General features: G+C 36.1%; 1 protein-coding gene across 2 annotated transcripts in view; it reads left to right on the forward strand.

Moving 5' to 3' along the window:
• The window catches only part of LOC100114113 (ribosomal oxygenase 1), a 113,701-nt gene that overhangs the window by 73,291 nt on the left and 20,502 nt on the right, over positions 1–19,908 (forward strand). The window contains exon 4 of one of the 2 annotated variants that reach the window (XM_031928055.2): positions 15,586–15,772. The exons of the other annotated variant lie outside the window; for it this stretch is intronic. Within the exon in view, the coding sequence (XP_031783915.1) occupies positions 15,586–15,772 (187 nt within the window). The remainder of the gene's footprint in view (positions 1–15,585; positions 15,773–19,908) is intronic. 2 annotated transcript variants of the gene reach the window in all.

The raw sequence follows: 19,908 nt of genomic DNA on the forward strand, positions 1-19,908 counted from the left end.
CTTGTGACATGCGAAGTCCAAGCAACCCTCCAGGCAACTACACAAGTTCTTACAAAATACTTGTAAAATGGGCAGCAGCGTTCAAAACCAACTCAGTTACAAGTTACCACCCATTGAATATCTACATAATATTAAAATTCTTTATAGCACTGGGTGGCATAAATCCGCATCTATGTCACATCTATCCGTGGCATAAATGGACCATTATTGCACCGTGCTGATCGCCCTCACTATGCTCGAGCGCTAACTGCACGGTACAAAAATGGACTGTTTAGGCAACGGACAGGCGTGACAGCGGATTTATGCCAGTCAGTGCTATAAAATATCGTGCGATAAACGCGTCATAAGACTTATGCCACTAGTATCGTAATGTACTATTAATTTTGAAAACTATGTCTTCTGTAAACATCCCTATCTTAAGTAGATATATTTTGTGAAAATAAATTTTCGATAAATTGTTGTAATCTTTGTACATCAACACATAGATTCATCACAGAAATTAAATTTTCAAATGACTAGGTTTTATAAACATTAACAGTAAATATTAGGTAAGTAGCATACGTACGTACAAACATGAATATCTTTTAATTGATGTAAAAAAACCGCTGCCGATTCATTGACACGTAGCTTCCTCCAACTAGATTTATAGGTCTAATAAATAAAATATTGTTTTAATATACAGTATAATCTGCCTGCTAATGTATGAGGTGGTTTTTGATACATAATTTAATATATAAGTTTTGGATGGTTCATTGTCCAAAAGTTTGCAGACCCCCCTCTGTTTTTTTATTATAGAATGCGAACGCTGCTGACAATTTTTTTCACAGAATATACATATCAGTAAGACACGAATTCATAGGGAGGGACTTTAACGACGTGCAACGACACCCCTATAAGAGGAAGCAAAAGTTTTGGGAAAAATCGGTTTTTACATTTTAGCTCTTTACTTGAAACCGCTTGACGAAATCGTTTAAAATTTTAGCAGCAGATAGCTTTTTCGTGGTAAATTAACAAGTAAAATTTTGAAGCATTTGACTACATTGTTTTAGAGATATAAGTAATCAAAAAATTTTCAAAAAAAAATATTGAAACCTTGATATCTTAAGAACCATAGGGGTTTGAAAGCTGCGCAATGAACTTAGCCAACACACTTTATGTAAAATATATACTTTTTCCCAAATCTCAAAAGCAATAAGGCCTGTTTACAGCCGTAATCGAGGCACAAAAAAACTTTTTTTTCAGTTTTCGATTTATTATTGAAAAAATAAGTGTTCGAATCACTTGAAATTTTATTGGGATATAGTTTGACATATGACCCTTTGACATGATTTTTTTCGTAAGGTTATGATGTTTAGTTTCAGAGATATGAATTAAAAAAAAAATCGCCTTTTTCATTTTATCTGCCGAACAAAGCGGTCAATCCCGAGCACCAAACGAGGAAAGGAAGGTAAATTTATTCTCTTTCAAATGCATTATAGCTGAATTGTTTGTAACAATGGGATGATTGAAAAAAACGCAAAATATTGTTTTTTAAAAATCAAAAAATGCCCATAAAAAATAGTTGAGAAAATAAATAATAACTTTATCCCGAATTCAGAATCCAAAAATAGATATGCATATCAAATCTCATTGATATTGACGAAGTCGTTCCAGTAATATTACGGTATACATACACACACATATCCACACACACACATCCATACGGACATTTTCTAAAAACACTTGATTTGAACTTCTAACCTACCAAAAAGTATTTTATAGACGTTTTGACGAAACTCAAAATTTTACTATTACAAAGCTTCCTGTAGGAGGAAGCAAAATATAATTATTGTGAGGGTGAGTCATTTTAATCTTTAATCTCAATTATCTCGTTGGCAAAGCATGCCAGCGAAAAAAGTTTTGGGTAAAAGTTTTAGGATTTTTCCCTGGCTATCTGATGATGACCTTGACAATGTCATTGAGCATGACCTTCAAGGTCATTTGAAGGTCAAGTCGATTTTTTCAAATAGAAACCCCTACTTTTGGCACCAGAAATGGAAAGAGCGGGAAATTTTACGTTCGAACATGTAATTTTGGAAACAAATCATCTTTTGTGCGGAAATTACCTTTGACATCAGCCGAACCCAGGATGCACCATCGAGGAGGTTGTCAAAAGGATTTAGCATCCCATTTTTTGTTTTATTTTTTTTGTATTCTTTTTTTATTTGTTTTTTTTGGTTTTTTCCCTTTTTGTTATTTTTTTGGTATTTTTATGGAATGTTAACTGGAGTTAACCATTGATTAATTGTTCGAAATTACCGCCGTTTTGTTGGATGCAAAGATCAAGTCGAGCTCTGAATTGTCTTATGGTTCTAAGTAGAACATCTCGAGGGATTGCTGCACAAGCTGTACGAATGCGTTCGATCATATTATCTCGCGTTGTTGGCCGTTGAGCATAAACAACATTCTTAAGATATCCCCATAAGCAAAAATCGGGAGGGGTTAAATCAGGTGAACGAGGGGGCCAGGCAACTGGGCCACCTCGCCCAATCCACCTGCCATTGTAGCTGGTGTTTAAATAATCACGAACAGTGCGTGCATAATGTGGTGTTGCTCCATCTAATTGGATCCACATTCTTAGCCTTGTGGCTAGGTCTACATTTTCTAGTAATTCAGGTAAAATGTCTCGAAGTAATCTCAAAAAGTTTACCCCATTCACGTTCTCTTCAAAGAAATAAGGACCAATCAAATAGCCATTGATGATTCCACACCAGACCATAACACTCCAGCGGTGTTGATTATTTATGGGCCTGAACCAATGAGGATTTTCATCTGACCAATAATGGCAATTATGTCTATTCAATTCTCCAGTGTTTCTGAATGTTGATTCATCTGAAAAAAGAACGTGCCTGAAAAAGTCTTGATCTTGTTGAACCATTCGTATTGCCCATCGACAAAAACGTACTCGCAAAATCATATCATTTGGAGTTAACTGTTGTGTTAATGTTATGTGATAAGGATGATATCTTCTCGCTCTCAATATTCGGGATGCTGTTGATTGAGGTATACCTATTTCTCTTTCTATTTGTCGAGTACTAATGTGAGGATCAAGATGAATAATCGCTAGAATGGTAATAACACGAGGATCGTTTTCGTCGTATTCATGATGACGGCGTTGACGAACAAAAGCTCCATTTCGAGCTCTCTGAGTTAAGGTTTGAATAGTAACATTACTTGGGTGTCTCCTATTGGGATAGCGTTCAGCATAAAGTCTGGCAGCTGCTGCATAATTATTTCGACTTTCTCCCAAAATCATGATCATATCAACGATTTCGTTGGGACCATAATCAGCCATGATCAAAATCAAAATAATTTGTTACAGACCAGTAAACAGGGAAACAGATTTTTTTCAATAATAATTATCGATTTACAAGAAGTAAAAAACACGATTAAGCTTTTCTGCACTAATTTGCTATCTACATAACTGTTAAGAGTAGTTCACTCTCAAAAATTGACACTAATACAAAATAATGGAATGACTTAACTACATCAAGAATTTTTAAAATTGACACTAATACAAAGTAATGGAATGACTTTGAAAATTTTTGAAAACTGAAAATATTACGAAAATTTTAGAAAATATTGAAAATTTCTGGAAATATTGAAAATTTTTTCATTTTTGAATGCATGTCACTCTCTTTTCATTTATGGGGCTAAAAGTAGGGGTTTCCATTTCAAAAAATCAACTTGACCTTGAAATGCCCTTGAAGATCCTGTTTAACGACAGGGTCAAGATGACCATTCGTCAGCCGGGGAGAAAACTGAAAACTTTTGTGGGTAACATTTTCTCCTTGAATGCATTCCAGTTCGGCTAACCAGTTGTACTGTTATCGGCATGACCAATGACCTTGACCATTGAATTCAAGGTCAAGGCAAGGTCATATTCAAACGTAAAATTTCCCGCTCTTTCCATTTCTGGTGCCAAAAGTAGGGGTTTCTATTTGAAAAAATCGACTTGACCTTCAAATGACCTTGAAGGTCATGCTCAATGACATTGTCAAGGTCATCATCAGATAGCCAGGGAAAAATCCTAAAACTTTTACCCGAAACTTTTTTCGCTGGCAGGCTTTGCCAACGAGATAATTGAGATTAAAGATTAAAATGACTCACCCTGTATGTATAAAAATGCCAAATAAAAATTATCAGCTGTAGTCAAGATTACATGATGCTGAGAATAATCATGCTAAGAAACATGAAAGAGATATGATATTCATGTGTATATAATAATATATTTCAGTAAATAAGTTGATATTTCTCGTCTTTATAACATATATACACCTAGTGCACTCATTCGTAGACGATGTCTCGTCATTCTGAGAGTCGTTCTGACACCTGGACATCGTCTACGTAATATGACAGATGATTGACGATAACTTTAATCGATATCTGGTTCTTTCATCCGTAGACGATGTCCCGTCGTCCTGGAAGTCGCCTTGACACCTGGACATCGTCTACGAGATGTGACAGATATTTGACGGTAATTTCGATCGATATCTGATGTACTCATTTCTAGTTGACATCCCGTCATCGTGAGGGTCGTTTTGGACCCAAAGTATATACTTTATTTTAAACTATATTAATTCGTGATAAATTTTGGATTATAGTATAAATAAAACTTGCTCTCTGCGTATGATAGGGTTGAAACTGTAATTATTAGTACTATTATTATACTGTATTATTCGTAATTATTAGATATAGATGTTCTAATAAGAACATCCTTATTTTATTTAATTCGTTTATTATACTTAAAAATTTATTTATTATTCTATTTGTTATATCTCAAATTAACAATTGACATAAAAAAAACGGTAGTTTTATTGGTGAATTATCTGTTTTGTTCACAAAATTTTAATCTGAAACACGTTTTAAAATAATGAAATATTGTAAATTATATTATATTTTTCAATAAAATATGTTAATGAAATGTCAATATCTATTAAACAATATGAATATGTTTTTTATATACTAAACACTATCATTACATATTTGAATCAAATAAATAAAATAATGGATTTGTCGACCTGTGTAAATATTTTTTGCTATGAATGACGCCGGATGCACTCTACACAAAAGTAAACCTACACCCTACACAAAATAATTGTACACAGGAAATAACAGCACGGAAAAATTCTACACAGATATTTACTGCATGGGAATTCCCTTCACACATTTTCGATAATTTTACTACACCGCAAAATGTGTGTAGGGAATTTTTCCGTGCAGTTATTTCCTGTGTAGAATTATTTCGTGTAGGGTGTAGGGTTATTTTTGTATAGAGTTCATCCGGCGATCTATAAATATCATAATTTATAATTGAAAATAATATAAAAAATAGTTAAAATATCATACTTAAATAATAATGATAAAATTTATGATCATAATAACACAGCCAGTATCATAACTATCATATGTAATATATTTTTTGATATCTTTATTAAGTGGTTATTATTATTGTTTTATATAAAAATGACAATAGCAATAATTCAGCCAAAAAAATATTAACTCGTTATTATAGTATATATTTGAGAACAATAATGGCGATAACTCAGCCAAACATTTTTATGAATATTATAATATTTAAACTTTAAAAATGGTAGCGTGATAGACGCGCGCTATTCAAATTTACTGTATTTTGTCAATCGAGTTAAAGTTGTGTAAAGGAAGGGAATTGATCTTAGCAGGATTCTACTCGGTACAAGCAACAAACTGAATTGACTGTAAGCAGGACTTAGAATAACGTGCTAAGTCTTACGTTTATTCGGCTGTAGGTTACAAAAACTATATGTGAATCGGAACGCGTCTCGAAGTGATCTGCTTGATCTCCTCTTGTTCTGAAGCATCTCCTCTCGGTTTTTCCCTTCTTGGTGGTGTTTAGGGCCCCGAGGGAGGGCGCGCGTGGGTGGCTGGAGTGGTGGAAAGGTCCGTCGCAAAGCCGGCGGCGAACGCGCGCGTTGACCTGCCTCTGCTGTGCTGCTGCCCTCTCCACTCCTTTGGGTTTCCCCAGACCGTCATTAGTGCTCGGCTTGGGTCTCCGTTTTATGACTGCTTATGCTTCTCGTCGTGTCTCCACGCTTTTATTGTTCTATAGCCTCCAGAGAAACGAGTGATAACCCTACATTCTACGGTTCTCTAATGCTTCCCGAGTTTTTGAATTTCGGCGTTTTTATATTGTGCGTTTCGAATTTCGCGAGTCGCACCTAGTGTGAGAGTCGCGAGTTATCCGCGTTTTTGATGGTGGCACCCTATTTGGTATGGCGCAATAAAACCCTCATTAGTGCAGGGTCGTAACTGTCCGCAATCGGTCGAACAACTCCGCCCTCAGCCCTCAGCGTCTCGGACGCAGGTATGCGGACCCGAGGCACACCTTCCGACTGCCCCCGCTCCTATTTTCAAATCGTAGCATTGTACGCAGGCGCAGGCCTTGTAATTCGCCCCTCATCCACCAAAGGGCTAGTGTTATAAAACGTGCGCGTTTTCTAGTTTAAGTTAGTTATTTTCGAACAGCCAAACAGAGCCGTAGTCTCCTACGCTCATGTATATATTTTCCAACGAATAAGGAATAGTTTCACAGTAAACTTCAGAGTGATTTAGTAGTCAGCCGTGTTACGTAAATATACCGTCCGCCATACTAGAAGCGCGAATATTTAAAATAAAAGAATAAAATCTAGTTTCTAATATAACTGACAATCTTTCTAAATGGCGATAACTCAGACAAACAATTGCCAGTATACCAGAAGGAGAAACTAAAAGAATACGCGACAGGGGAAAGGAAAGAGGAAAAAAAATTAAGAAAGGTCACAACAAATTATGGATTAAAGGGGTAGAATATATATGGAAAGAAAGAGAATAGGAGTTTTTTCGGACAAGAAAGGTACAGGAGAAGGAGATGAAAAGAGATCAGAAGGGCTTAAGGATAATTAGTTGGAATGTAGCGGGAATAAAGGGAGCAGATGAGAGGACTTAGGGTTACCTAAGAGGGTTTGATGTAATTTGTTTACAGGAAACATGGCTAGAAGATAAAGAAGGAAATTTCTAGGAAAAGAAATTAGGAGGTTATGACGTCAGAACTAGTAACGCGAAAAAGGGGGAGAAAGAGGAAAAGGGGAAGGAGGAATGGTGATAGCGGTAAAATTAGGAGAGAAAACAGAGAGAATACAGTGGATAGAAGAAGGACAAATGAATTTATAGGAGCAAGAATAAAAAGGGGGGTTTTTCCTCTCTTATACATAAGAGAGGAAAAACGAGAAAACTTTTAGGAGATAAAATAGAAGCAGTAGGATGAGGAATGCAGAATCAAGGAAGCAGACGCGAGGAAGCTAGGTAAGGCTATAAAGAAAGGAGCAGGAAGGAAAGAATACGTCAAAGCAAAAAAAGAATGGGGAATTTTAGTAGAAAAGAAAAATGAGGCGGAAATGGAAAAGTGGATAAAAAAAGCGGGAGAAGACATAACCGGGAGGAAATTCTGGGAAGTAGTAAAGTGCAGGAGAAGAAAGAGGAGAACAAAATGTAGCAGTGCGATGAAGAATGAGGAATGGTTAAAACAATTTAAAGAACAACTGGGAGAAGAGGAAGAGAAAGAGGTGGGAACAGGCATACGAGGGGAGGAGGAGGAAGGAGAGAGCTCGGGAGAAGAAGAACACATTACCGAAAACGAGGTGAGGAAGGCAATTAGAATAATGAAGAAGGGAAAAGCGCCAGGAGCAAACGGACTACGAAATGAGGTATGGATACACGGGGTGCAACAGGTAATAGGAGAAATAACTAGGATACTGAATAGCTTATATGAAGGGGGAAAAGTACCAGATGAATGAAAAACGGGACTGATAACCCCGCTATTCAAGAAAGGGAAGAGGAGGAAGCAAAGAATTACAGAGGGATAACTCTCATGGACATAGGGTATAAATTATACGCAGAAATAATAAGGGAAAAGATGAAAAGGGAGTAAGAGGGAAAAGAGATGCTTGACGATACCCAAATGGGTTTCAGAAAAGGGAGAGGCATGGCGGACGCAATTTATATTTTAAGTAAAGCAATAGAAACTGAAGTGGATAAGAAAAGAGGTAAAGTCTACGCGTTGTTTGCGGATATGAGAGCGGCTTGTCCACCAATCCTGATTGTCTACGTTTTTTTAAAATTTGGGCACAATTTGTTCAATTTTGGTGTTACACGATTATCTCTGAAAGACTTAAATCAATCGGGCTAAAAATTTGTTTGCGAACTCCTCTCACGATAGTAAGGTGCCAAATTTATTTTGGGCTTGATCCTGCCCAAATACGCAGAATGCGGTCACCTCCGAAAATCGCTAAAAACGGTTTTTTGGGATTAACTCAAATTCTAAGCATTCTAAAAAAAAGTTGAAGGGAAAAGTTGTAGGTTTTTGAAAAATACAACTTTTTTTGTTTACATTAAATCATGAAAATGCTTATAACTCGAGTAAACAGCCCAACATCGTTTTTTTACAGCTAAAAATCCAATTATTGGCCATAAACCTTTGCAGCTTTATGTTCTACATGAAAATGTTAAATGCAAAAGTTGTAGATATTTTCAAAATACAACTTATTACTAAGACAAATATATTTTGAAAATGCTTCGATGCAAAACAAAGCCTCACAAACGATTTTTGATACAAATAGTTTAATCACGTTCTAGATGCGACGCGCCTACAGGCCCCAAGTTTTGTAGGGATATCTCCCTATCATTATAAGCTTATAGTTAAATTCTGAACTATATCCCGAACATGTATATAAATAAGACAACATAAACGTAATTGTATAAACTCGCAATAAGCGCATGAAATTTGACAACAGATAATTGATATTTTTTAAATTGAATTAGCACAATTTACTTTCAACTCAATAATAATGAAAATAACTCAGATTGAAGAAAGGCTCTGAGAAGCCTGACATGTCTCTCTAAACTAAGTGTTCGAATATTAGTTTAATATGCGCAGAGAGAGCGAGAAGGTTCGAGAAGCTTGTCACCTTAAGTTCAAATTCGACGGTTTTCGCTAGCCCGCACGGCACCAATGAGGTTGCCATGGCAACGCGCGCTCGCTCGCTCCTACTCTGTCTCTCTCCGCCTGTTTTCGCGAGCGGTCTTCTGCCGCTTTCGCTGATTTGTGTTATTCAGTTTTCGTATTGCCGAAGCGCTGTGAGACTCGCCTCACAGTGTCGCCCGTTAAACAATATCGTTTGTTAACGCGTCGGTGCTCTAACACTTTTCTAATACTCTTCAATTTTCCATAGTCAAGACATTTGTAATCACACTCTTTTCTTTTCAATAAACATCAATAGTTTAACGGTATACATAGTATATCTTTTCATCTCAAATTTAAAGAGCGTGTTATTATTTTTACAGTAATTGTTTTGATCCACAAGTCTCTATCAAAGTCGAGAGACTATAAATACTAAGGCTATACTCTAAACAATCAATTTTATAAATTATGCCCAACTACCAAATCAAATCTTGGCTGGACTAATTAATAAAAATCTTCTATTTTGTTTTATGGAATCCTCTTGAAAATATTATCCCTTGCTGCAAATGCCTACCATTATGTTCAATCCTTTCACCTAAAAAAAAGGATAAAATTAAAATCCAAAAATAGCCTTTGCAATGTAAATAATATTCTAAGTGAAACCATTTATGCACTAAATGCATGGTTGTACATACGTATAACCTGCATCTGCAAAAATTAAAATTACATTAATTGCATGAAATTTATTTAAATTATATAGAACATATTGTACATGAAAGTTACACACTAACGAAGATCCAGGGTCATCGATGATCAGGCATGAGACTGGTGCCCTTGATTATACTGCTCCGCACGAGCCAGAGTCTTGATGAAGCTTTCTTCCAACTCTAAGATTGCAATGCTTCAGGTACCAACGTCAATAATATCTTCAGTTATACTCTGGTGCATGCATTAGACTGCGGTGCCAATGAATGCAGCATTGCTCGTATACCTAGACACACAGGAAAATATATTACAAAGTTTTCTCACGAATAATTATTGATAGATTGAGTCCACTGATCTTTTAGAATAACAACGTTAAAAAATGTTTTTCAGTCACATAGTTTATATTTAGAAACAGAAAACTAGCAATATATTAATAATCACTGTTAAAGTATCCGTAAGCAAGAAAAAATATCTATTTCAAAAACTAATAATATGCACATTGCATTTCAAATTAAAACTTATTAAAGATATGTTATCAATTAAACATACAATACAAGTCATTGTAATATTTTGAATATTACCATGTCCGATAGTACAAACCCATCTCGAGAGCCATATTAAAGTGGTTAAAGTATCCAATAACATCAATCAATAATCCCAGCAAGCATAAATCCAGCTCCAAGATCATCTAGACGTGGTTCAAGCAGCTAGCAGTACACTTCCCAGACAGTGCGAATCAGCTCCAGGATAGAGCATGCATGGTCCAATTGACAGCGATAATTAGTAAATTATCACTGTCCTCTGACACCAATGCCACATAGCCACCAGTAGGAGCCATTACAATTACAACACTGATTCAACTCTAAAAACAGATTACACAATCACATAGTCACTGATTTCAGTGCACATGACACAATAAATATCTGTTTTAAAGAGGATGAATACAAGAACACAGCAATACTTTTTGTCGATCTGTGTAATAGTGAATCGTCACTTAGACAGCATCTCACAAAAAAAAATATATCAGCACAACAGTAGAATCAGCAAGAGCAGCAGGCAGGAGTAGTCACAAAAACAAAAAAAAAACTCCAAGCAAAAAGTCAAGTTTCTTGCTGGAGTTTCGTATCACCCCATATTGAAGCATTCTTCGATGGACTGACACTCACACATCGCATCGTCAGAACCATTCCGGGTGCATCACTTTTAAATACGTTTTGCACCGTCTTACAAAGCAAGAACCGCGAGCAGCTGATCCGCGACCGAGATCGCGGTGAGCAGAGACTGCTTTAAAACACATACAGGCACCATAGCAGCACATCTGATTTTTGAATACTTACTACGCACTCACTTATAATATAGCCTAAAGTTGAACCGAGCAATTCATTGCGGTTGGCGGAGACTGGGAGGGTGTTTCGAAACGTCAAAACACACAAGGCAGACGGCTGCGTGGACATGTCACCAGCCGGTCGCCAGATCGATGGGCACAATGTATGCGCACTGTGCAGTAGTCAAGCTCGTTTCGACTGAGCCAACGAACAGTTGTATGACTTTTTGTTTAAATGATAACATGACCAATACTTTTTCTGTTCAAATTGCGCAAAACCGAGACATAGTTGCTTTTTGGTAATAAATCTATCTTTGTGCAAAATTCATGACTTTAGGAGCGGAATGGAATCTAATAGAATTTAAATTTTTGAATTCAAGTTCTATTAAAAGATAATTATTTATAAAAAAAAATTTTAAGGAAATAATTATGGTTTTTTATTATATTTATAATATATGATCTCATCGAGATAAAAGAATGCATGTTAAAGTTGTGAATTTATATTCCAGAATAAACATTATTGAAAATCATGGGTTAAATACTAGAAGAACTAGAAAAATGTAATCTATGCATGGTCATATATTATATACCAACACTTCTTTTAATTGTAAACGAAAGAGATAAAAAAACAATAATCTTTTATCAATTTGTTTTTTTAATAAATAGGTAACAGTGCGAATGTAAAACACAAACGTTAAATATATAGCCAGCGCGTAGTGCGAGCGTCGATGGACATAGCGAGCGCGAAGCGCGAGCGTCAGCAGTCGTGCCTTGAAGCGATGCAAGGCAGCAAGCCACCGCGGCCGTAAGGCGGGCATAATTCGTAATTTTTACGGGTATTTTTTACTAAAAATGTTGGTGTTACACGATTATCTCTGACAGACTTTAATCGATCAAGCTAAAAATTAATGTGCTAACTCCCCTTACCACTAGAACCTTGTAGTTTTATTTTGAGCCTAATCCCGCACACATATGCAAAATAAGATCACCTCCGAAAATCGCTAAAAACGGTTTTTTGACTCTAACACGAGTTCAAGAATTTTACAAAAAAGTTAAACGGAAAAGTCTTCAAAAATGGTTTTTTAAATAGAAAACCAACACAAGCGTTAGACTTGATCGTTTGACGTGATTTATTTTTAAAAGTTCCGCAATTTAGTTTTCGAGTTCAGAGTGAAAATATATTCGTGATTTTGTAATGTATTAAAATTAAGTAATTCTTAATGTAATTTTTATGTGATTTTTGACGTCAGTCTGTTATGTATTGATTTCGAATGTTTCATCATGTAATTTTATCACTTGAAAAAAATTGAAATATTTTAGCTTCATGTAACATTTTTACGTAATTTTAGTACATTATTTAATTCTATACATATTTAATTCTATAAATACTTACTACTAAATATTCTTAAGGGGCTACAACACTTTTAAACCTTGAAAAACAGATTCAGGAGGGAAAATCACAAAATTAATGTAAATAATTTGAAATTTTTTTTTTAGTGATACTCGGTAATAAAACCCTCAAATTTACCGTGATAAAACATGAATTACCCCTACTTACCCATTGTGGCACTCGATGCAATGTTTTATGAATTTTTTCACTCTCAATAAGATTCCAAGTGAGCGAGTGATTCTTTTAGGTTAAAATTTCAGGAGGACACTTTGTACACTTATAGTTTTGGTATGAATGCGGGGATTTTTATTTGAATGTTTAGAAAATTCTATTCTTTTGGGCTAAAATTTTAGCCCAAAAGAACCTTGAGTTCACTTGGAATCATATGTTCATATCATATCATAAATTCAGAAAACTTTGAACCGAGTGCCACAATAGGTAAGTAGGGGTAATTTATTTTTTAACACGGTAAATTTGAGGCCTTTATTACCAAGTATCACTAGAAATAAATTTCAAATTATTTACTTTAAATTTGTAATTTTCTCTTGTGAATCTTTTTTCAGGGTATAAAAATGTTGTGTCCACTTAAATACTTTGAATTTGTTAAAATGAGTGACTATATAAGTTCTACCATGCGAATGGTAGTGCGAAAAATAGGGACTATGCCTTAGAAATTAGTCATATTTAATAGTTTCACTAAATTAAAGAATACAAAAAAATAATATTTAGTAGTCATTAGCACCCATTTTCCGCACTACAATTCACATGGTAGCACCTATACGGCCACCCATTTTAACAAATTTAAAGTATTTAAGAGTATAAATTATTTAGAACTAAGTATTCTTAAAGCGTCCTTGGCTCAGTTGGTTAAGGCTCACGCCTTAGTTGTCCGAAACACGTTCGCTCAAGAGGTCGTGGGTTCGATTCCCGGTGAAGTCACTCGGATTTTTCCTGAGTTACTTTCAACGGGAAAAGTACCCAAGACTCTGGCTGTTTCGAGGCAGGTCTTTCCCCGGAATTTTCCTTCAGTGTAATTCCGGGTTTTCCCTGTCTTACAGGCGTAAGACTGGATGAATGCAAAACAGTGGTAGGGACCGAATCTAAGGCAGGAATTAAGGTAGCCAATCCGATGCATTAGGCAGGGAACGCCGGCCTTACCGGTGTGGAGCTGGTCTAATACGGGAATTTCTCCGGGGGAATCTGCACTGAGAGACGGACCCAATGCCCTCTCGGAGGCAGAGAGTGATGGCTTAAGCAGCAAGGTGTGTGTCTGAAAATATGGTCCTCACCGGAGATGTCTCTCAGGATGGAAATATATAGGTATGAGATGTAGTGAGGTAAAAAAGAGATAGTATTAGGCACTACTTCCACACAGAGGTGGTGTAAGGCCCCTGGCAGCTGGGCCGAAAGGCTGCGCCGGTAATGGAAAGAAAAAAAAACCAAGTATTCATGTGATTAAATAACATACTAAAATTACGCAAAAAAGTTTCATAAAATATTTCATTTTTTTTTAAGTCTTAAACTTACGTTATGAAACGTTCGAAATCAATACATAACTGACGTCACGAATCACATAAAAATTACATGAAGAATTATGTAATTTTAATACATCACAAAATCACATCAACATTCTAAACCAGGGCAATAGTTTAAAAACCGCTGCCAATTCTTTGGCACGTAGCTTCCTCCAACAAAATTTATAATTCCAACAGATACAATATTGTTTAAATATACGGTATACTAATGATTATTAAAATACTTTCAATTTTAATTATTTTACAGAAGGAGCACCCGTCACAATATCAAATCATATAATTTTCATGAAAAAATGTAAACTCCAATATTTTAAATACCATTGGGTCCTTATAAAATCATGAATTTTCTCAAAACATTTTGAACTTTAGTTAGCGGGTTAGAAGGTTTAACAAAAATAGTAATTTTCAGTTACACACGGTATACAAGGTGAGAGACAAAGAATTTGATTCCTAATATCTTTTAAACTTAATGATTTCATAAGCTGCAAAAAGAACTTAGCCGAGGTGATCAAAAAATCGATATTTTGCCAAAATTTCAACTTAAATAAAGCCTCTTTACTCCAGTAATTGTACGACTTAGAAAACCTATATTTTTAGTTTTTTAGTTTTAGCTCAAAAACTAGTCATTAAAATGGTTTAAAATTTTAACGGCAAATAGATATTGTTTGTTATTGTCATAATTTTTTTCAAAAATTTTGACAATTTAGGTTTTAAAATATTAATTTTTTTTAGAATTACCTTTTTTATCATAAAAATTGAAAGGAACGAGCAATCTACAAAATCTTGCGGGAAAAAGTAGGCCTTTTTAGAGACACTATTGTTAAATATATTGTATAAATATTTTTTATGCCTTTTTAGAGACACTATTGTTAAATATATTGTATAAATATTTTTTATGCCTTTTTAGAGACACTATTGTTAAATATATTGTATAAATATTTTTTCAAAAATCGAAAAATGGCTATAATACAGCCATACAATGGTCAGAATCATAAAAAAAAAATTTCTCAAATGCAGAATCAGAAAACATACATGCATGTCAAATTTTATTACGATCGGTCGCATGGTTCCAGAATCATAACGGTATACGTACACACACACACACACACACACACACACACACACACATACACACACCCATCGGCACGGACATTTTCTAAAAATGCATGATTCGAACTCTAAATACCTCCAAATGCGTTTGTACGAAGTTTTAGCAAAACTGAAAATTTTACTCTCACAAAGCTTCCTCTAGGAGGAAGCAATTCTTGTTATATAATGTTATCTTTTCAGTTCAAAACTATGATATAAATCCTTACATATCGCTAGTCTAAAATAACTTCTTCTACATGGTTCGGACAAAAAGACATATTGTTCTAATTATATCGTTTGGTTAAAATAACTGTTTGCGCCTCAATTAAAAAAATTATAATTCATTAATCTAGGACGAAAAATAGGTAATTATTTTTTTGATAAGTGAATCACAAATTAATTTTATGTTGTGGATTAGAACCTCATACTTCGAAGACAATATAGCATAGCTTAAATCCAAGACTGTCATAATTTAACAGTTAAGTGACTGCTAACATTTAATTAATGTTTTATATATATGAATTTTTAGATTAATCGAAGAAAGTGAGCAGTTCCGGTTATATTATTCACATGATAATTCAAAAGAATATCACGAGTATGAGCCCCAGTTTCTAGAAGTTGATTCTGAATTTGTTCCTGCTATAAAAGTATTATTTATTAATTATCCGCAATATATTAGAGTAGAAGATCTTCCGTTAAATGGTTTGGACAAGAAGGTAATAAAATTTATATTATTTTTTTTTGTATGATTATGATTTTATATTTGATTTGTTTTTGTTAATTAGTTGTACACGTATACCTATGTTTTGCAGAGCTTTATACATATAGGTATATTAATGTGTGTTCGTTATAATACGTGCATAAATGAGGCTTTTTGGCAAGCAGCTAGAGTAAAGCTTTCCATTAAAAAAATTTCAAAATATTTTAAAGAATTGTGAAAACTTGGGTATTTTTTCAATATATCATCGTGCTAAAAATTTAGAAAAAAGTTGTACATGACTTAAAATGCGCAACTTTGCTTTCACTTTACATGAATAAGAAGGGCCTTGGCCTGCATTCGTCATAAAAGCACTTTGTAACAGAATTATAGTTCTTCTAAAGAATTTATTTTATACGCGAGTAGTACGTTCTAAGCCACGTGATGGCTGTTAATGAACGGAACATTGAATGATTATTTTTTCATGAAGGAACATGGAAGACGATTCGATCTTTACAAAAAAGTCGAACGTTTCGGTGTTTAGACAACTCCGCGATCTAGGAGAATGGTGGAAGATGCTTGTACGAGAAAATACTTAGTTAGGAAATATTATTGATTTATTCGCATTCTCGCTTATTAACTATGGTTAAATTCTGATTTAACGGATATGTCGCGCCTTAGATGTAACACTCCCTAGTAATGTCTTGTTAATTTGAACACAGATTTATTTTGAGAGATATTAGATAGTAGATATTGTTTATTAATTGACTAAGGACTCAAGGTCTAACATAGTCGCTGTCAAAATGATTACATGGCAGATTACAACTGACGCTAGAAGCAGCACGGCTCGCAGGCCGTCAAGTAGTACTCACGAAGAATATAAGAATATAACAATAAAATATAATAATGATTGAATAAAATAAAATATAGTTGAGTAATATAATATAAAAAATCGTAGAATTACGTACAAATAAATAAATAAATCGTCGAGGCTACAAGGTACCATTAGAATAGTAGAATATAAAAATAAGAACACAAATTAAAACTCGAAGAGACGTTGTCGATAACTATTGCAGTCTTTGGTCAATCGATGCACAGTACTCGAGCAGCTTGTATTTAAAGTCCTCCATGCTGCTCTTTTCTCTTAGCTCGTGCGGCAAGTCGTTCCATAATCGGGCTGTGACAATCCTAAACGAGTGTCTGTAGCACTTAGAGCTCGCATGTGCGATCACCAGATCATGCACACTCGCTCTTCTGCTTCCGAGCTTGTCCGCGTAACGGAAAACGCACATTTCCCTTAGGTACGAGGTTGGATCAGTGCCAAGCACTCTTGCCAGGAAGGAAAGAGAGGTGTATCTGAGTCGACCCTGGTACGACAAGAAGCCATACTTCTTATAAGCTGGAGTGATATGCTCATAAATTTGTATGCCTTCCACGAAGCGCAGGGCTGCATTCAGGCAATGCTCAAGCTTCCTCGATATCTCCTTTGACATTCCGAGGAACATTGACCCGCAGTAGTCGAAGTACGGGAACACCAATGCCTTGACCAGCGAGAGCTTGGTGGTTCTCGGAAGGAAATATCCATCTTTACGTAGCCTTGAAAAGGAAGCGAAGCATTTTCTAGCAGTTGCCGCGCATTGCTGCTTCCAGGTCAGAATGTTGTCCAGAGTCACTCCGAGCAATTTTAGAGAGTCACCTGGTGCAATAGTTTGCCCCTCGAATCGGATATCTGAGAGGGATTAAACAGCAATCTTCTTCCGCTCAAAAGCGGCATCGCGCGACAGTAGAGGAACAAAAAAACCTTCGAAATTGTCAGGACTATCGCAGTGAGTCAGTACCTTGCGATACTAAAGAAAGAAGGAAAGAATTCGTTAAAGGAAATAATATGTAGTCGAGACAATGCGAACCACAAACACAGAAACATATGGTGTCTGTGTCCAGAGAAGATGGCCCAAGAGGGAGAAAATCGAGAGCTGAAAGATGCAAACATTGACACTCAATAAGCAATACACGAACTTTAATATTAGGAAAGGACTCCGAAGATGTAAGGTACTTACACATATACGATACATATATGATAATAAACACATTTACGCATGCGTATTTTACTCATCACATGCACGCTGATATTAGAATCCCTGGCAAGGCCCACGCGCATTACATTGCACACCTAGGAAATCTTGAACGCATGGCGAAGCCCAGATCTCAGGACGCAATTCGACATATTAATACAAAGTAATAACTAAGCTAGAACACAACACAAATAATCAATAATACAAAAAAAAAACAACTAGATAAACAAACAATGTAACAAGGAGATAACTTACCGGATAAGACAAACATCGTAGAAAAGAACACTAAATAAAGCAGCAAAATAGAAAAAACACGTGGTGATAGCTCGAGGCGGATGACAAGGGAAGGCTAGGTGCAGTTGCATCTCGCCCAGTGCATAAAAACGCAAGAACGGGGACAAGCGCATCAGAATAGACAAGAGACAGCTGCAAAGCACCACCAACTGATCAAAAGAAGAACGAGAGCGGAGCAGCCCAGGAATGCGGGCAGCCCCGTAATGTAAGATGGCCGACCGCCAGCGGTAACGGTGGCTAAATTCAAATCACAGATTTCAGGAATCGGCGATATTGATTAATCCAATAATCCGATTTTAACCTTCTTCGGGATAAAGGTGCGAATACATCTCCTGCTTATCTTAGATGCCTAATGGATTGCTCGAAAAGTTACAGTCAGATCTAGATTTTATAGACACGTATCGGGTATCCCTGATGCATAAGTCAAATGCACGCAAATCCGACATTAAACAAATCTAACGTTCGTATAGAACATGGCTATGACGAACAGAAAAGAGCCAGTAAGCCAGTAAGCAAAAAGAGGGAAAGGCACATGTACAAATAGTGTCACATATCATACGAATTCAGACAGTGTCAGATATCAAACTTAGCTCACGAGCACTCAGAATAAATCCAGCTGCCGAACGAAGAACATCGCTAGCCAAAGCACAAGAGAGTAAACAGTAAACACACAGAATGAATCGTATGCAGAAGTAATTAACTAAGACTCTAGTGTTACTGGAAAAATGGTTTACAGCCAAACATTATAACTAAATTTTTCCTTGCGGAACTGTAGTAACAATGGTGAGCACGACCTTTCGACAGCAAATAGTCGTCGCAGGTGCAGTCTTAGACGATTCAACGGGAGACACTTCCTGTGTGATGTCTAAGAACCCTGAAATAAATAAAGAAAGATTTAGGAGAAATATGGATAGAAAGGCAATGAAAGAACGGGGGAAATATTGAAAAGGAGATGCATGAATATGATGTAATAAATTATAAAACAAATGTAAATTTAACGAATAAATAATCCCGTCCCCAAAACAAAGAAAATAACAAATAATAGCAACGAAATCAGAAGCATTGCTTGCAGTTCGGTTCTGACACCCGTCATTACCAATAGATAGTATATTATAAAATACTGAAATGAGCCGATAACGTAGCACTCTAGACGTCAGACCGAGAAACGCGCAGTGTCGTATGCGCACTCACGCACACGAGGAGGGTACAGAGGATTACAAATATGAGAGTGAGAACGTTGACGGCCGTACTAAAATAAAATATGCCCCGCCAACCAAACTGTCTAGGGGAAAACCCCTGAAACTGAATCAAACATGGATAGTGAGTTAATAACATTACTACCTCATGTGGTTCAAGCCACAGAGCCCAGTCCCGCCGTCGATTCCGATCGGGTAAAAGCTACAGTGGTCGGCTCTGACCGAATGGAGATTGGGAGGAAGGGGGCAAATCACTTAGATGCCGCAGAGGTTAGTCACCTGAGGCCCTGCTGCACGTAGAGACGCAGGTGATATGGAATTGGAGGTGGATGCAAACAGAGATAAAAAACTGTTTGCGTATCGCAAAGGAATGCGCACTTGGACCGCCTTGGCAGCAAAATCGAGGAATTAATCAACAATGTCAAGGACAGGTTCAATGTGCACAAACAAATTAAAGATCTTGCCCAAAGCATAAGGGCAAGCTATAGGAATCTCTGGATGGGAGATGATAACTTACAGCAATGCCAACGCCCGGGAACTCAAGGGAGGGAAACTCAGACAACCCCAAGTCGTAGATCTCGGAAGACGGGTAC

This window comes from Nasonia vitripennis (assembly GCF_009193385.2).
Source record: "Nasonia vitripennis strain AsymCx chromosome 4 unlocalized genomic scaffold, Nvit_psr_1.1 chr4_random0003, whole genome shotgun sequence".
NCBI classification, from domain to species: Eukaryota; Metazoa; Arthropoda; class Insecta; order Hymenoptera; family Pteromalidae; genus Nasonia; species Nasonia vitripennis.